Source organism: Narcine bancroftii, chromosome 7 (genome assembly GCF_036971445.1).
Source record: "Narcine bancroftii isolate sNarBan1 chromosome 7, sNarBan1.hap1, whole genome shotgun sequence".
NCBI lineage: Eukaryota > Metazoa > Chordata > Chondrichthyes > Torpediniformes > Narcinidae > Narcine > Narcine bancroftii.
In genome coordinates this window covers 164,745,910-164,761,499 of record NC_091475.1, presented here as the reverse complement: position 1 = coordinate 164,761,499, position 15,590 = coordinate 164,745,910, and the positions used below count along the sequence as shown (strand labels likewise).

Below are 15,590 nucleotides of genomic sequence, written 5' to 3'. Positions count from 1 at the left end.
TCTGGCTGCCAGGTTCAGGAGTAGAACCTCATTTCATAGGTTACATTAGCCATTAGCATTATCATCAGATTTAGTGGTGCTATAAACAGATTGTTCAACTCTGAAAATAAATGGGACTATCTCTGCTTAAATTTGCAAACCCAGACAAGAAATATTGCTATTTTGATACTTATAGACTGGAAAGTTATATCTTCAATTGAAAGTATGAGTGTGCAAATCACTTTGTAAACACTTTGATATGATTCCCTATTTCACAATGCCTTCCTGGCCAAATTTTTCTAGAATATTCAGGGATTCTCCAATGGAAATCATTGGGATCTTTGGAGATGATGAGTAAACATTAATAATGTCCATTTTTGCAATTATATAGGAATGTGATAAGCAGAACTCAACATCATTCAAATCTATAATATTTCACATAAGCGAATTAGACACTCCTCGACAGAGTCATTTCCAGAGCTTCGATTTTCTCATTTAACTTTGTTGATAACAATATCTCATTTCTACATTTGTTCACATTTTTAGACCATCAAAAATGAAAGCACCATTACTGAGTCTTATACTAAGGGGTAACCAGACTCCATTGGATGAATATTGCATGTTAAGTTCATGAATTATTTTTGTTTAAAAATGGGTTCAAAGATTAGTGATTTGTGCATGAAATATTTTCATCATTACTTATTATAATTTTCCACAGGAACTGTGGAGCAAGAATTTTCCTTTAACACCAGTGTAAAGCTGTCTACTCATTATCCCCATCCTGCCAATGTGCAGTCCATAAGAGACAAGAGTCTGCGACTGCTGGAATCTGGAGCAAATAACAAGCTCCTGGAGAAACTCAGCGGGACTGTGAAGGGAAAGTGATCATCAATTTGCCTTTACAGACATTTCTTGACCTGTTGAATACCTCCTGCAGTTTTTTTAAAAATATACAGTCTTCTTGATATTCTGTTCAATTGATTTGCATGCAGCTGAATATAATGTGATTAACAAAATTAGTTTAGCAAAACAAATGGCAAATTTTTACCACCCCCCCCCAACCCTGTAATGAAAAGTGATTTTGCAATTTTTCAAAGAGAAATGCCCCAAAGAGTATCAACTTAAAGAACTATTACTGGGAGTCATTATTTTCTTCCATGTCTTCATTGGATTTTCCATCTTTACATTTTGCTCTTACTCGAGAAAACTTTCAATGAAGATATTGGAATCTTGCTCTACTTTTCTGCAGCCAGTATATTGCTTCTTTCAGATTCAGGCAGAGCTTCATCAAGACCTTTTGGCTGTGGCATGAAAGTTCATTACAATTAATAAATATGGAAAATATATTTCAGTTCTACTTCAAAGACTGGAATCCAACAATACTCTAAAATTCAGCTACTGAAATATAAACATTCACCACCCTCCTACATGTATGATACTTCACATGCCCTCGTCACTTCAAAAACTTCCAGTTCCCTGAACTTGACTGCCTCATCTTCACCATAGAAATCCAATTGCTATACACCCCCATCCCTCATAACTAAGGACTCAAAGCCATTTGTCTCTTCATCGACATTAGATCCAACCATCACCACCCACCTCTGGCTGGCAGAACTTGTTTTAATTCTCAATAACTTCTCCTTTGACTCATCCCACCTTTGTCCAAGTCAAAAGTGTAGCCATGGGTACCCAGATAGGCCCTAGCTATGCCTGCCTTTTTGTTGGCTATAAGCCATCACAGGCAAGGCTCCTCTACTCTTCCTCCACTTCATTAGCGACTACTTTGGTGCTGGCTCATACATCCATGATGACCTCGTTGACTTCATCCATTTTGCTGCAAACTTCTACCCTGATCTCGAATTCACTTGGTCCATCTCCAGGAATACTCTCCACTTTCTTGGTCCCTTTGTCTCCATCTCAATGTCGAATGAACCAAAGACACTGTCTTCCTTTGATTTTTCATGCACTTTTTAAAATTTATTTTTGTAAAGTTTATATGAATGTTTCCACTGTGTTGCTGCCATATAACAACAAATTTTGTGACTTGTTCGTGACCATAAATTCTGATTGATTCAAACTCTTGACATATATCTTCTACAAACTCTACAACAGCTACCTCAACTACCACAGGTACCTCAATTACACCTATTCACACCTTGAACCTGTAAAGATTCAATTCCTTTCTTGCCATCCCTCTGCCTCTGTCGCATCTACTCCCAGGCTAGATCATATGAGATGTTCTCCTTCTTCAAAAAATGTGGCTTCCGTTCTACCACCATCAACTGGGCCCTGACTCGCATATTCTCCATAACCCACACTGGCGTCTTCATTTGGTGCCCCAATGTGAAAAAAAGAACAGGATTCCCCTTATCCTAACCTACCACACCATTAGCCTCCACATCCACCATTTCTGTCACTGGCTCTGTGATCCCACCTCCAGATACATCTTCCACTCTCCACCTTCCACAGGGTCTGCTCCCTCCATGACTCCCTTGTCCACTCATCCCTTCCCATCAATTGCCCCTTGGCATCTACCCCTGTGACCGCAGGAAGTGCTACACTTGTATCTTCACTTCCTCCCTCAACACCATTTGGGACCCAAACAAGTCCTTCCAAGTGAAGCAATACTTCACTTGTGAATCTGCATGGGTCATCTATTGTTGTGGCCTCCTCTACATCAGAGAGACTGGACACAGACTGGAAGATCGCTTCTTTCAGCACCTTCGCTTTGTCTGCTGCAATAGTGGAGATCTCCCAGTAGCAATCCATTCCCATGCTGACATGTCTGTCCATGGTCTCATGCACTGCCAGAATGAGACCACGTCAAATTAGAGGAAACACCTCATATTCCCTCCAACAAAATGGCATTAATGTCAACTTCTCTGGTTTCTGTTAGTTCCAACCCCCAACTCCCCCCTCAACCATGTCTCTCCAATTTCTTTATCCCTACTTCTCCTTTTCTCTAGCTCTGTCTCTCTCTTACTCCCTATTCCTCTGTCTCCTGTCCTCCAGCTCCGCGTTCACAAAGCCACCCCCTCCCCCAATCAATTCTTACCTTTCCTCTTCTGTCCATGTCCAATGATCACCTTTTGTCTGTTGGCCTGTGTTCCTCCCCTTGCCCTTTCCTCCCCCCCCCCACCCCAAGTTTTTTTATGCACCTCTACTCTTATGAGTAGAGCCTGCCTGCTGTTTGCTTATACTTTGAAGAAGGGTTCAGGCCCAAAACTTTGGTTATATATCTTTACCTCCTGTGGATGCTGTGGGACCTGCTGAGTTCATCAGAATTTTTGTTTTTTTACTATAATCACAGCATCTGCAGACTTCCATTTTTCACTTTTATCATGTTAACTTCAGAGACTAATTTCCACAAGTAAAAATAATCACTTTTATCACAATAACTTTAGAAATAAATTGCTACCTTCTCTTGCATTAAATATTACTGGATTATTTTTGCAATGCCTATTACTTTTTACATTTTTTAAAATCTCTAAATCAGAAACCATAGTAATTCATTATTCAAAGAAAGTAGCATCACACAAGTTAAACCATTCTGTGAAATAAAACTGAACTCTAATTTTCTGAAATAAAAGTGAGCCAATATTGGAAGTGGTTAAAATGGCTGGCATGGGAACATGGATGCCTAAAGTGAATAATTTCGACCAGGATTATCTATGGTTTTTATTTGCAGTGCAGTAACCCATCCTGTAAATGAATGCAGGTGGCATGAAAACAGCCTTGAATTTGATTGCTCACCTTTTTCAAAGAGTAGCTATCACGTGCTTTTGGATGTAATATTCAAGTCCCAACAGTAGCTTTAAACCCCAGTAGAGCAGGGGAAGTATGGTGCCTACCTCCTCCCTGCCTCACCCCAGCATGCACATATCATAGGATATGAAGCAAAGAACATTATAACACAATACAGACCTAAGTAAACCTACACCACAACAATCTAATCCTTCCCTACCTGACACTCATAATGCTCTAATTTTCCATGTGTCTAAGAGTCTCATAGAGTATTATATCAAGTTCTAGTTGGAATTCATTAGTAGCAAATTGAAACACTCCATTTCTTTGCAAACAGAAGGGTAATCACAATTCACATCTCCTTATCAATTAGTTCACTCTTTAGTTTTTTCACATTAGAAAATTTCTCAGAATATTTACATTTTTTTAATAGAAATATAACAATCAGTTTAAAATGAAAAGTTAATGAAGCCAAAACATCGACATATCAATATGTTTATTCTATGATTTTTTAAAAATGAAATCCCCAGTATCTCACCCTTTGAGTTCAATTGAACAGTGTATAATCAACGTAATTCAAGCCGATCATCAGAACACAAGAAAACAGGAGCAGGATGTTCCTCCATGCCCCTCTAGCCTACCCTATCATTCAATTTGATCAGGGTAACCAAAACCAGCCTCAACACCCATTCTGCACCAGTTTCTATAAGGTCAGCCCTCAGCTCTCTCTGCTCTAGGGAAATCCGGCCTATCCAACTTCTCCCTATAACTCAAGCGCTCCAGTCCTGGCAACATATTGCCACTGCATCTCCTCCAGCTTACAAGACCATAAGACACAGGAGCAGAAATAAACTATTCAACCATCGAATCTGCATCCCCATTTCCTCATGAGCTGATTAATTTCCTCACTCAGCCCCATTGGCCGGCCTTCTCCCCATAAACTTTGATGTTCTGGCGAATGAAGAACATATCAATCTCTGTCTTAAATACACAAATAACCTGGCCTTCACAACCACCTGTGGCAATAAATTCCACAAATTTACTACCCTCTGGCTGAAGAAATTCCTACTTATCTCTGTTCAAAGCAGATGCACTAACCCTTACTTATATCCTTTCTCTAACTGGACAACCAGGACTGCATTTCACCAATGCCTAATACAGCTGTACCATGAGGTCCCAACATGACTTTTTCACCACCCTTTCATCGAACTCTGGAATTGTATCCCCAGTCTCTGTGATCTGCATAAATCCTGCCCTATTTTGACTTACCAAAATGTAGCACCTCACACTTGTCAGAGTTCAATACCATTTGCCACACCAAAGCTCAACTTCTCAACTGACCGAGATTCGGTGTAAATTTCAATATCTTTTCCCACTGCCAACTACACCACCAATTTTGGTACCATCTGTAGATTTAATTACATTGCCATCCAAATTGTTGATACAGATAACATATAATGGTGACCCCCTCCCCCCCATCCAGCACCCACTCCTGTGGTGCACTGCTGGTCAAAGGTATCCAATTGGAAAAGAAACCCTCTACTGCTCCATGATGTCTCTTTCTACTAAGCCAGTTTAGAATCCAATTGGCCAGCTCACCTTGGTCCCATGTGATTTAACGTTTCAGACTAACCTAATATTCAGGACCTTGTCAAAAGTTTCACTAAAGTCCATATATACAATATCCACCACCCTGACCTCATCTGTCCTCTTTGTCACCACTTCAAAAGGCTCTGACAGATCTGTGAGATGCAATCTCTCACACAGAACACCATGCTGAATACCTCTAATCAGTCCCTGCTTATAAAAGTGCTGGTTGATCCTTTCCTTCAGAAACCCCTCCAGGTACTTTACTGCTAAAACGTCATCACACTGACATCACCACACTGTAATCTCCCGCCTTGTACTTGCTGCCCTTTATAAGTAATAGCACTACATTAGCCACCACTTCAGCTTCCAGGTACAGATTTCAGATCTATTGTCTGAATACATACATGACATTACAACCCCAAGATTTTTTTTCCAGCTGGCAAGGCAGCATTACCACTGATTAGTAGTGCAAGAAAAAAACTGTACACAATGTACAATTAAGAAATGTAAACACACTGACTCTGCAATCCAGAAAGGAAAAAAAAGTTCAAAAGTAAGAAGACTGAAATGAGTCCTGATTGAGTTTGATGTTGTGGAGTTTGGTGGTGGAGGGGTAGCAGCTGTTCCTGAACCTGGTGGTGTGAGTTTTGTGGCACCTATACCTCTTTCCTGATGGTAGCAGTGAGAACAGAGTATGTTCAGGGTGGTGTAGATCCTTTATGATTGTTGCTGCTCTCCAACGGCAGCGTTCCGTGTAGATATTCTCAATGGTGGGGAGAGCCCTTTGCCTGAGTCCAAAGACCATCTCTGCAGGCACCTGTAATTTTCTCTAGCTTCACACAAGTTCCGTAGATGGTCAATAAGGGGATCCTAAAATGTCCACTTTGATCCACTCCAAGGTCAGCAGCATCTCCTCTGTAGAACTTTGTACATGGTTGTAATGGAGGATTTAGACCAGCTTATACATGTGAATCAGATGACATAATCTAATTTCCACCATGAGGCCCAGAGATGCAGTTGTCTTTTGTTGGTCGCAGACTGTCAGAAGACCTTGAAGATAATTAAATAATTTATTCAAAGAGATAAGCTATGAGTAAACAATTTTCGGGTAATATAAGCCATGGTCCCACTGCTGAAGTTTGAAACTCTCCGAGAGGTGGCAACATCTCTCAGCAAGAATAAGAACTTCTAGACTCCAACCAATGTCCCGGTCGGGGGAGGTGGAGAAGCTGCTACCAGTGCCCAGATAGCCTACTGTCTCACTTCAGTAGTTGGGACCAGTCCAGGCGTTGATAAGTATAATTGTGAAGGGCTTGCATATTGTAGTTTGAATTCAGCTTTAGATTTAGTAATAAAGACTTGTATAAACCGAAGTGCTCTCGGTGTGTGTGTGCCTGTTTTATTTCAGTAGCTCAAACATTGTGACCAATCTAAAACGAAAAAAGTGAGAGGTACAAATTTACCCAGGACAACTGGTGTAGTCAGCAGGATTGGTCTTGAGATGTGTCGCCGAAAGAAAGAGGTGAGCCCTGAGCAGTTCTTGATTCCAGGATGGACTTCCAAAGATGATGGGTTTGGCATGTTGGCCAATACCCTGACTTTGTGGGGACCACCCATTAGTTGGGATGAGAGGTTAGATCCATCAAGTGTGCCTCTGGGAGAGCGAGTTGCCCTTCTCCTTCGAGAAAGTAAATTTCCTGAATAAAAAAGGGACGTTGACAGACAGTTTTTGGCTGCTCGCCACAGCCTTACACCGCTCCATTCAGCGTGAAGCAGAATTAGCAAGAAGTAGAATCCCAGCACGAGAGAGAGCAACTAGAGGAGGAGATAGAAGCCATGCGACAACGCTGTTCCATGATGAGCGAGATTGTTCGCACTAGTCAGGACCAAGCCAAAGAATGGGATGATAAGCATGTCCAAATGAACTGCCGTAATATTAAACTCCGGCACCAGCTCTGTGCAGATAAGGAAAAGCAAGGAGTAGAACTCGATCCACATTGCATTCGTGCCATGATAAGGAATGGCGATGATCCTGATGTAATTGATGATTGGGACGGGAATATCTCATATGATGACAATGGTAGTAATGCAGATACCCCTTGGCATGTGCCTGACGTACTCCCCTCTCCACCCGGTGTTCATGTCCGCCCTATAAGGCAGCGGACTTTCCAAACAGACGGAGACGGAAAGAAGTATGATGTAATGGTAGAGATTGAAGGGATAGATGCCCCTGCCTCCCAAACGGACTCCGGGGAAGGTACCCGAACCCCTGCTTATGCTCTATGGCCCCACCCCTCTACGGGATGGTCTCGGCCTACTTCCGTCCACTGGGTAGAGGGCCCTGTGGGCTGTGGGAATAGGGGTCAGGAGCAGTTAATAATACGTGACTTCTCTATAAAAGAGCTGGCTGCCATTGGAGATTGATTTAGGCAAAAGACGAGAGAAACTCTGGCGACCTGGCTCCTGCGTGTTTGGGAACAAGGAGGAGTTAATTTTTCCAACTACAGACGTCAAGCTAATTGGCCGATGATTTCCAGTCTTCTGCCTACATCCCTTCTTAAAAAGTGGCGTGACATTTGCTGTCTTCCAGTCTGCCGGAACCTGCCCAGAATCCAAGGAATTTCGGTATATGACCACCAATGCATCACTTCTGCCATTTCCTTCAGAACCCTTGGATGCATATCATCAGGACCAGGTGATTTGTCTGGCTTTAGTCCCATTAGTTTCTCCATCACTACTTCCTTTGTAACAACTATTTTATCAAGGCCCTCCCCAACATTCGCATCCTTAACTCCACACTTGGGCATGTTGGACGTGTCTTCCACCATGAAGACTGACACAAAATATTTGTTTAATGCCTCGGCCATTTCCTCATTTTTTTGCTACCAGTTTTTCTTTCTCATCTTCCAAGGGCCCTATGTTAACTCTGGCCACCCTCTTCCATTTTATATATTTATATTTAAACAGTCCTACCTTTCACCAAAACTTGTAAGATTATGATCATTGATCCCAAAGTACTTCCTAAAGATACTTAAGACACTTGCATTATCTTATTTTCTAAGAGAAGGTCTAGTGTTGCACCATCTCTGGTAGGGCCCTCAAGATAATGATTGATGAAGCTCTCTTGGACACATTTAACAAATTCCACCCTGGCCAAACCCTATGCGTGACCCAATCAATACAAGAAAAGTTAAAATCTCTCATTAATACTAACCTCAGCAGGGTCCAACCACCTGTACCTAATCCAATGGCTTCGTACAGGCTTTAAACGGCCTGTTAAATGAGTTGATGGTGTTTTTATTTAAAATCCTGCAACCGTAAGGTTTGTACCCAAGATGGCAATACCTGCGCTGGCAGTGGCCTTGAGGAGTTGCAGACGAGGGAGAAATAATCCCTCATTGAGAAGGAGAAGCGTAGGAGACAACCCTACAGAATGGTGACCATGGAAGTGGACCAGCGAGGGGCTCATTGGCTGAGGGACTCACACAGGCTGTTGGCAATGTGGTCAAAAGACACACACAGGCTCTGGACTCCTGGAGACTGGCTCATGGGAACCAAATATCAAAACCAGGAGCACAAGAAAAGCTCCCGAAGGGCCTTGGGCAATGAAGGCTTTCTGATTCCTATCAGAGGTTTGGATGTGGAGCTTGGGTTGCCAATGGATAGAACTGGTGTCTGAGCGGCTGTAGAGGTGAACCCACAGACACTCAGTGACTCTGAGGGACTCTCTTTTGCTCATCTTTCTATTATTGGAAGGGGTGCCAGGCAATACTCTTTATCTGTCTTATAGCAAACTAAAGGAAATTTCATGTAATATTGAATGTTCTGTATTATTACATGACGTTATAAAAAGAATGCTGGAAAAAAAGAATAATTCTTCTAGCCACTTGCCATTTCCCTACAGACATACAATGTAGAAACAGGCCCTTCGCACCAACTTTCTCACGCTGACCAAAATGTCCCTTCCACACTAATCTCACCTGCTTGCATTTTTCCCATATCATCCATTTCCCTATCCTATCCATGCATCCATCCAAGGTTTTCTTAAATGATGCAATAGGGCCAGCTGCAACCATCTCCTCCAGCAGCCTGTTCCATACATTCACCCCGTAAAAAAATGTTACCCCTCAGGTTCCTATTAAATCTATCCACCCTCATGTTAAACCCATGGCCTCGCGTTAGAAATTCCCCTACTCTGGGCAAAAGACTGTATATTCACCCAATCCATTCCTCTCATGTTTTTGTATACCTCAATGTGATCATCCTTATTTTCTTGTGATTCAAGCAATAAAGCCTTAGCTGCTCAACCTCTCCCAAAGGCTAAGGCCCCCAGTCCTGGCAACATCCTTGACAATATTCTTTTCACTGTCTCCAGCTTGAAAACATCTTTCCTGTAGCACAATGACCAAAAATGAACACAATACTCCATATGAGACCTCACCAACATCTTATAAATCTGCAGCATGACTTCGCAATTTCTATCGTCAAAATTCTGACTGATGAAGGTGAATGTCCCAGAAGCCTTTTGACCACCCTGTGATACCATTGAAGGTACTATGTACTTGTACTCCAAGATCCCACATCCTTGCCATTTACTGTGTTCGACTGACCCAAGTTCGACTTCCCAAAGTGCAACACCTCACATTACATTCAAACAACCATTCATTTGCCCAACTGATTAAGATCCTGCTGCAATTTTTGAGAACCATCTTCACTATCAACAATACCAGATCCTTTAGCGTCATCTGTAAACTTGCTAATCATGCCATGTACTTTTTCATCTAAATCATTGATAGAGAGATGGGCCTAACACTGAACCCTGTGACACACAATTAGTCACGGGCCTAAGACACACAATTAGTCACAGGCCTCCAGTCCAAGAGACAACCTTCCACAATCAGAGTGGAGTGGATTTGGAGAATATCCAAGGATATCAGGTAATACGGAAGGAAGTTAAGGGAGGTGGGGTAGCTCTCTTAGTTTAAGATGAGATCAGGGCAATAATGAGAGATGATGAATGATCTAAGGAGCAAAATATTGAATCCATTTGGGTAGAGATTAGGAATAGTAAAGGAAAAAAATCACTGATAGAAGTGTCTATTGGCCACCTAATAATAACATGACAGTGGGAAACCCAATAAACCAAGAAATATTGGAGCATGCAAAGTTGGAACTGCAGTTATCATGGGGGACTTTAACCTGCACATAGACTGGGCAAATCGAATTAGTTGGGACAACTTTGAATAGAACTTAATAGAATTCATTTGACATTTTGCTCCTTAGATCTTACATCATCTCTCACCTATTTGCTCTGATCTCATCCTTAACGTGGTAGCTTCCACAGAACACTGCTGTATGGAACCTTATCAAATGCCCTGCTGAAATCCATTTTCAATGTCTACAGCTCTGCCCTTGTCAAAACATTTGGAGATATCTTCAATAAACTCAGAACTGTGAGATATGACCTCCCACTTACAAAACCCTACTATCCCTAATAATACCTTGTTCATCCATCCGTGTGCATGTATCTCTTCTCCCTCAGAACTTACCTACCACAGACGTTTGGCTCACTGGCCTGTCGTTCCCAGGCTTTCCCCTCAGTCCTTCTTGAATATAGGCACAATATTTGCCTTCCCAATCCTCACCTGTACTTAATGATGACTCATATTCCAGGGCACCTACATTGTCCTCTTTACCTTCCCACAGAGTCCTCAGGTTGAATCCACTCCTACAGATCCCATTGATTATTTGCAGGCCTATCGTACAGTCCCTTCTGTTTCTAGGTTCTCTTCATATCTCCTAAGTGGATGATTTTTTTTACGAATTGACTTCTCATAACTAGATATATCATTGATATTTTTCCTATAAAATCAATGGTGTAAGTATGTAAACGTATCTAACTTCCCATTAGAGGTGAAAGCAATTTGGGAGGAGGGAGTTATGTGAATGCAATGGAAATGCTTGAAATGTTTAACAGACCATGGTTTTCTTTTGAAATATCTTTAGTGTGGACAGGAAAAGAAACATAAAAGAAGGTATAGAAACTCACCCATGCACCAAGCCAAGATCTCTTTGATTGAAATTTGGTTTTCTCTTCACGGCTTAGAGAGTGCCAGAATTTTAGTGGAAGTTTTCCCAAATTAGAGCTTGGACCAGATGTACTTCTTGCATCACCAGGCAACTGTTAGAGAAGAAAACACAATGAAAAACATTGAATAAATTGTTTTTTTTTTAATATAGTACAGCATTTAATGTAAAGTGAACATGGATTGAATTATACACATCTCATTTAAGGGCGGTTTTTTTCACTTCCATTGATTTGTGTCGCTCTGATCATTCTAAATCAAATGTGGAACCAACGCTCTCTTGCTCTACAGAGCAGGACTGAACCAAGGTTGAACAGAGAGGGCACACAACTGAACAACATGACTAGATCCTGGTCCAGAGATGATCCTAGAAATTCCAACATACCTATTTTTGGAGGGCTAAGGTATGGCAGTGCATTGCACTAATATCTCAACAGGTTGCTGTAAAGAATTAAAAAAATAGGACAAAGTTCTGTTTTAAATGGCATTATGGTCATTTGCACCCAGAATGAAGTGCTATGATGGGACCTGCATAGTTCCCAATGGACACAGCCTGGCAGGAAGTGCTTGAGTGATCTTATACAAGAGTGGGTGCTTTTACATTGTGAAGCACTGCTGCAAGAAGCTCCACTATCTTCCCAGAGATATCAAGATGAGTTGTACATTATTAACAATACTGCTCCCTTGCATCTACACACACACCTGCATAGTAAGATAGTCACACAGCTCATTCACACTCACATCAATTATTCATCACACTAATTGTTACTCAGTTTGACCCATCCCTCCATCCCACATACTCCACCGTCTCTGACAGCACTCTCTCACAGTATCATTGGTAGTCCACCCAATCTATTATCCAAGGTTGTGCAATCAAATGCTTTATTTAATCAATGTCTTTCATTCCTTTAACAAAGAGTGAAAAACTGGAGGGAGGTGACCTTCCCGAGATAGGGATGGTGGGGCCTTCTGAACTCATCACCTCATCAGGCTGGTGGAGGCCTTCATCCTCCTCCTCCTGGGAAGAGAGCCTAAAAGCATTGTGCGAAAGAAATCGGTGGGGAAGCTCAGAAACAATATTTTGTTGCGATGACTACATTCCCAGAGATCAGATTACAACCACCTGTGTTGCTGGATCAATATTTATGTGTTTGGATGCAATGTACCACTTTCAGTGTGTCAGGAGAGGCCCCATTTCACCCTCCCCTGAGTACCATCACACTGAGCACAGGACTTATAGGGGTGTGGGGAGAGGAGGAGGAGGAGTGGGGGAAGCACTATTAATTATCATAATCACAAATGCCTCCTTGCAACTGACATTTCAGGTTAGCTTCAAGTAAGGTAGATACTTATCATGCGAAACATTTTATTAATAAGTGGCTGTTATATTCAGAATATTTACATTTCAATTTACATTGATTAAGATTTTAATATGTATATTAAACTTTTTTTAATATCATTTTTTTTATGGCTCTCCTTAGGAGAGTTAGCTGAAGGGGTGGGGGGGTTTCTCTCTTTCTTCTTTTCTTTTTTTATATATATAAAAAATGTTCATGTTCATGTTTAATTGCTGTAAATGTCATATATTATTTGTTTTTTGAACGAATAAATAGAATTTTTAAAAAAGTTAGGTAGATACATCATCAACATGTAGGATGCAGCCTGACAGAAGGAGGAGGGAATTTGGTGCAAAAGCTTGTTGGAGGTGAACTTGATTCCATGCTTCCACAAGGGCTCAATGAATAGCCACAACTGCATACAAGTACAGTAAAACCCATTATCTGGGATTCAAGCCATCGGCAGCCTCAAGCATCCGGCAAAGATATTGCAGAAAATAAATAGGAAAAAAATATGGAAGTTTAAAATTGGCATGCCAAGCACCTGGAAAATTCATTTATCTGGCATCTACCAATCCCCATAGGTGCTGGGCATCAGGGATTTTATTGTATTTCTTGTTTTAAAATTTCAGAAAAAAGAGTAAAGATTACTACAATTTATCAGGCTTTTTCACTGATTTCTTTACCAAAGTATTCTAAATTGCGTTTTCCGATAGATCCTCCCGCCAGTGGAAACAACTTAATTACATTAACAAAACTACTCTCACTTATAAATGGCACTTTTAAAATTTTCTCCTAACCTTCACTATTCTAATGACAGTAATTCAAGTTTCTCCATGCAACTGACTGTTCATCCCTGGTTATGTTCTGGAAGATCAGCTCTGCACCTTCTAAACTAGAAACAGATATTGTGATTTCATTATATATTAAGAGCTAATGCTCCAGTGGTTTTTAAAGATTTAGCATAACATTCTTTTATAGCCAGTGCTTCTACTTATAAGATAGCTAATTTCATATTCTCTTTAAACAGCTTGTCTTGCACCTTTGCAGGTGAACCTTCGAGCATCTCTGTTCCCGCTGCATATGTGTTATTACCTTTCTTTATTCATTTTTCCAACGTGCATAACTTCTCTGCATTTTTTTTTTTACCTCCGTGTCAGTCCATGTTGTATATCAGTGTACATTTTCTTGAAGTCTGCTGTGATCCCAGTGTTTATCATGGTCCCTAAACTTCCTATACACTACTTCTGTGGTTTCACCCTTAAACATCCACTTCCAAATTATTCTTGCTAGTTCCTGCCTCATCCCTTCATAATTATCCCTTCCCCAGTTAAGCACTGACCCAGTTTGACTGTTTTTTTTTAATCCCTTTTCCATAGCTATGTTGAAGCTAAGGGAGTTGTGGTCACTCTCACCAAAATGCTCCCCCACTGAGAGGTCCTCCACCTGACCAGGTTCATTCCCCAGAACCAAATCCAATATGGCCTCTCCTCTAGTTGACCGGCCTACATACTGTGACAGGAATTCTTGTTGTACAAATCAAATCCCTCTTGCAGTCAATAGGTGCCAGTCATTATTAAGGAAGTTGAAATCATCCATAACTACAACCCTGTATTTCCTGCACCATTCCAAAAGTTGCCTGCTTAACTGCTCCTTGGTATCTCAAGGGCTATTTGGAGGCCTGTAGACTACTCCCAGCACAGCGATAGCTCCCTTCCGGTTTCTGACTTCCATCCACACCGATTCAGTGGACCTGAAGGTGTGAAGCCTCAAGGCATTAGGATCGTCCGAGGTTGGGAGGAGTGCTTTAAGGCGAACTGTTGCTCTGCCGCCTTGAGAAACTGTGACTTGGTTGATAGTTTCCATTTTGAAGCTGGCAGACGGTAACACCCAAGTCCTGCCGACGCTGGTAAGCCAGCCCTCAGTTGGCTGCAGTTCGGCATTTTGTAAAATCCATACGGAACTGTGACTGGGCTTATTTTTGTGCACTGTTTGTTCTTTGAAGTCTGGTGTTTGTAGCACTGTTATTCATTTGAAATTGGGAAGATGTTCATTGTTGCGAGCAGGAGGAACAGATTAGGGGTTAAATAATTAACATTCTAAGTTGAATAGACACTGTAAAAAGATGGCTGCATTAGTGTATTTGGCTGCCTGTCATCGTTTAGATAGCTAGCAAATTATTCCTAATTGTATGTTCAGTGCTTTGTGTTAAATGCATTATATAAATAAACTATTCCTACTTCTACCATTGTCTTTCCAACTTCTGTATCATGCCAATATGTACCTGAATTATGATCAGTAAATACATACCACAAGGAACAACGGTTATAACCTTAACCCATAGGGTTCAATATAAAAGACAATTTTTCAGAATGGAGGGAACTATTTTTCTTTACCAGTTTAACATCCACACTGCCACTGCTTCATTAATTCTCTGGGGATCAGTTTTGCTTACATCTGTTCTGTAGCTTTGAATCTCCTTTTTGAGTTCCAGGCATAGTTCCTCCATCCCTCCTGATTTTCTTCACAATCACACTCCCCTGAGTTTATACTTGATTTATGAATTAAACTGTTCTTATATTCATATCACATATCCAGTCTTCTCATGATGTTATGGCAAGAGCAAAGAATCACCGAAGTTTGTGTTATCCTTTTCACTGCTTCTTAATTTTTCACAATGGTAGTGATGTTAACTTCAGGGTCCCAGATGCTTTGCTAAGAGCAGTGGTCTTCTCTCCTGTCTGCTTCCTTTTCACAATTTCCAGCTTCTTCTCCAGGGTTTCCTTTTCTTCATTGAAATGTATGGGTTGTTATTTAATGGGCAGGGCTGTTTGGTTTTAGAGTCTGACGTGCG

At 41.2% G+C, this 15,590-nt stretch overlaps 1 protein-coding gene across 4 annotated transcripts in view; it reads right to left on the bottom strand.

The window, feature by feature from the left end:
- Positions 1–1,124: 1,124 nt before the first annotated feature.
- The window catches only part of LOC138739315 (PC3-like endoprotease variant B), an 827,554-nt gene continuing 813,088 nt past the window's right edge, over positions 1,125–15,590 (bottom strand). For all 4 annotated transcript variants that reach the window (XM_069891108.1, XM_069891107.1, XM_069891109.1 and 1 more), the window contains 2 exons: positions 11,363–11,494; positions 1,125–1,280 (listed from right to left, as the gene is read on the bottom strand). In XM_069891108.1, the coding sequence (XP_069747209.1) occupies positions 1,215–1,280; positions 11,363–11,494 (198 nt within the window). In that variant the 3' untranslated portion in view covers positions 1,125–1,214. The remainder of the gene's footprint in view (positions 1,281–11,362; positions 11,495–15,590) is intronic.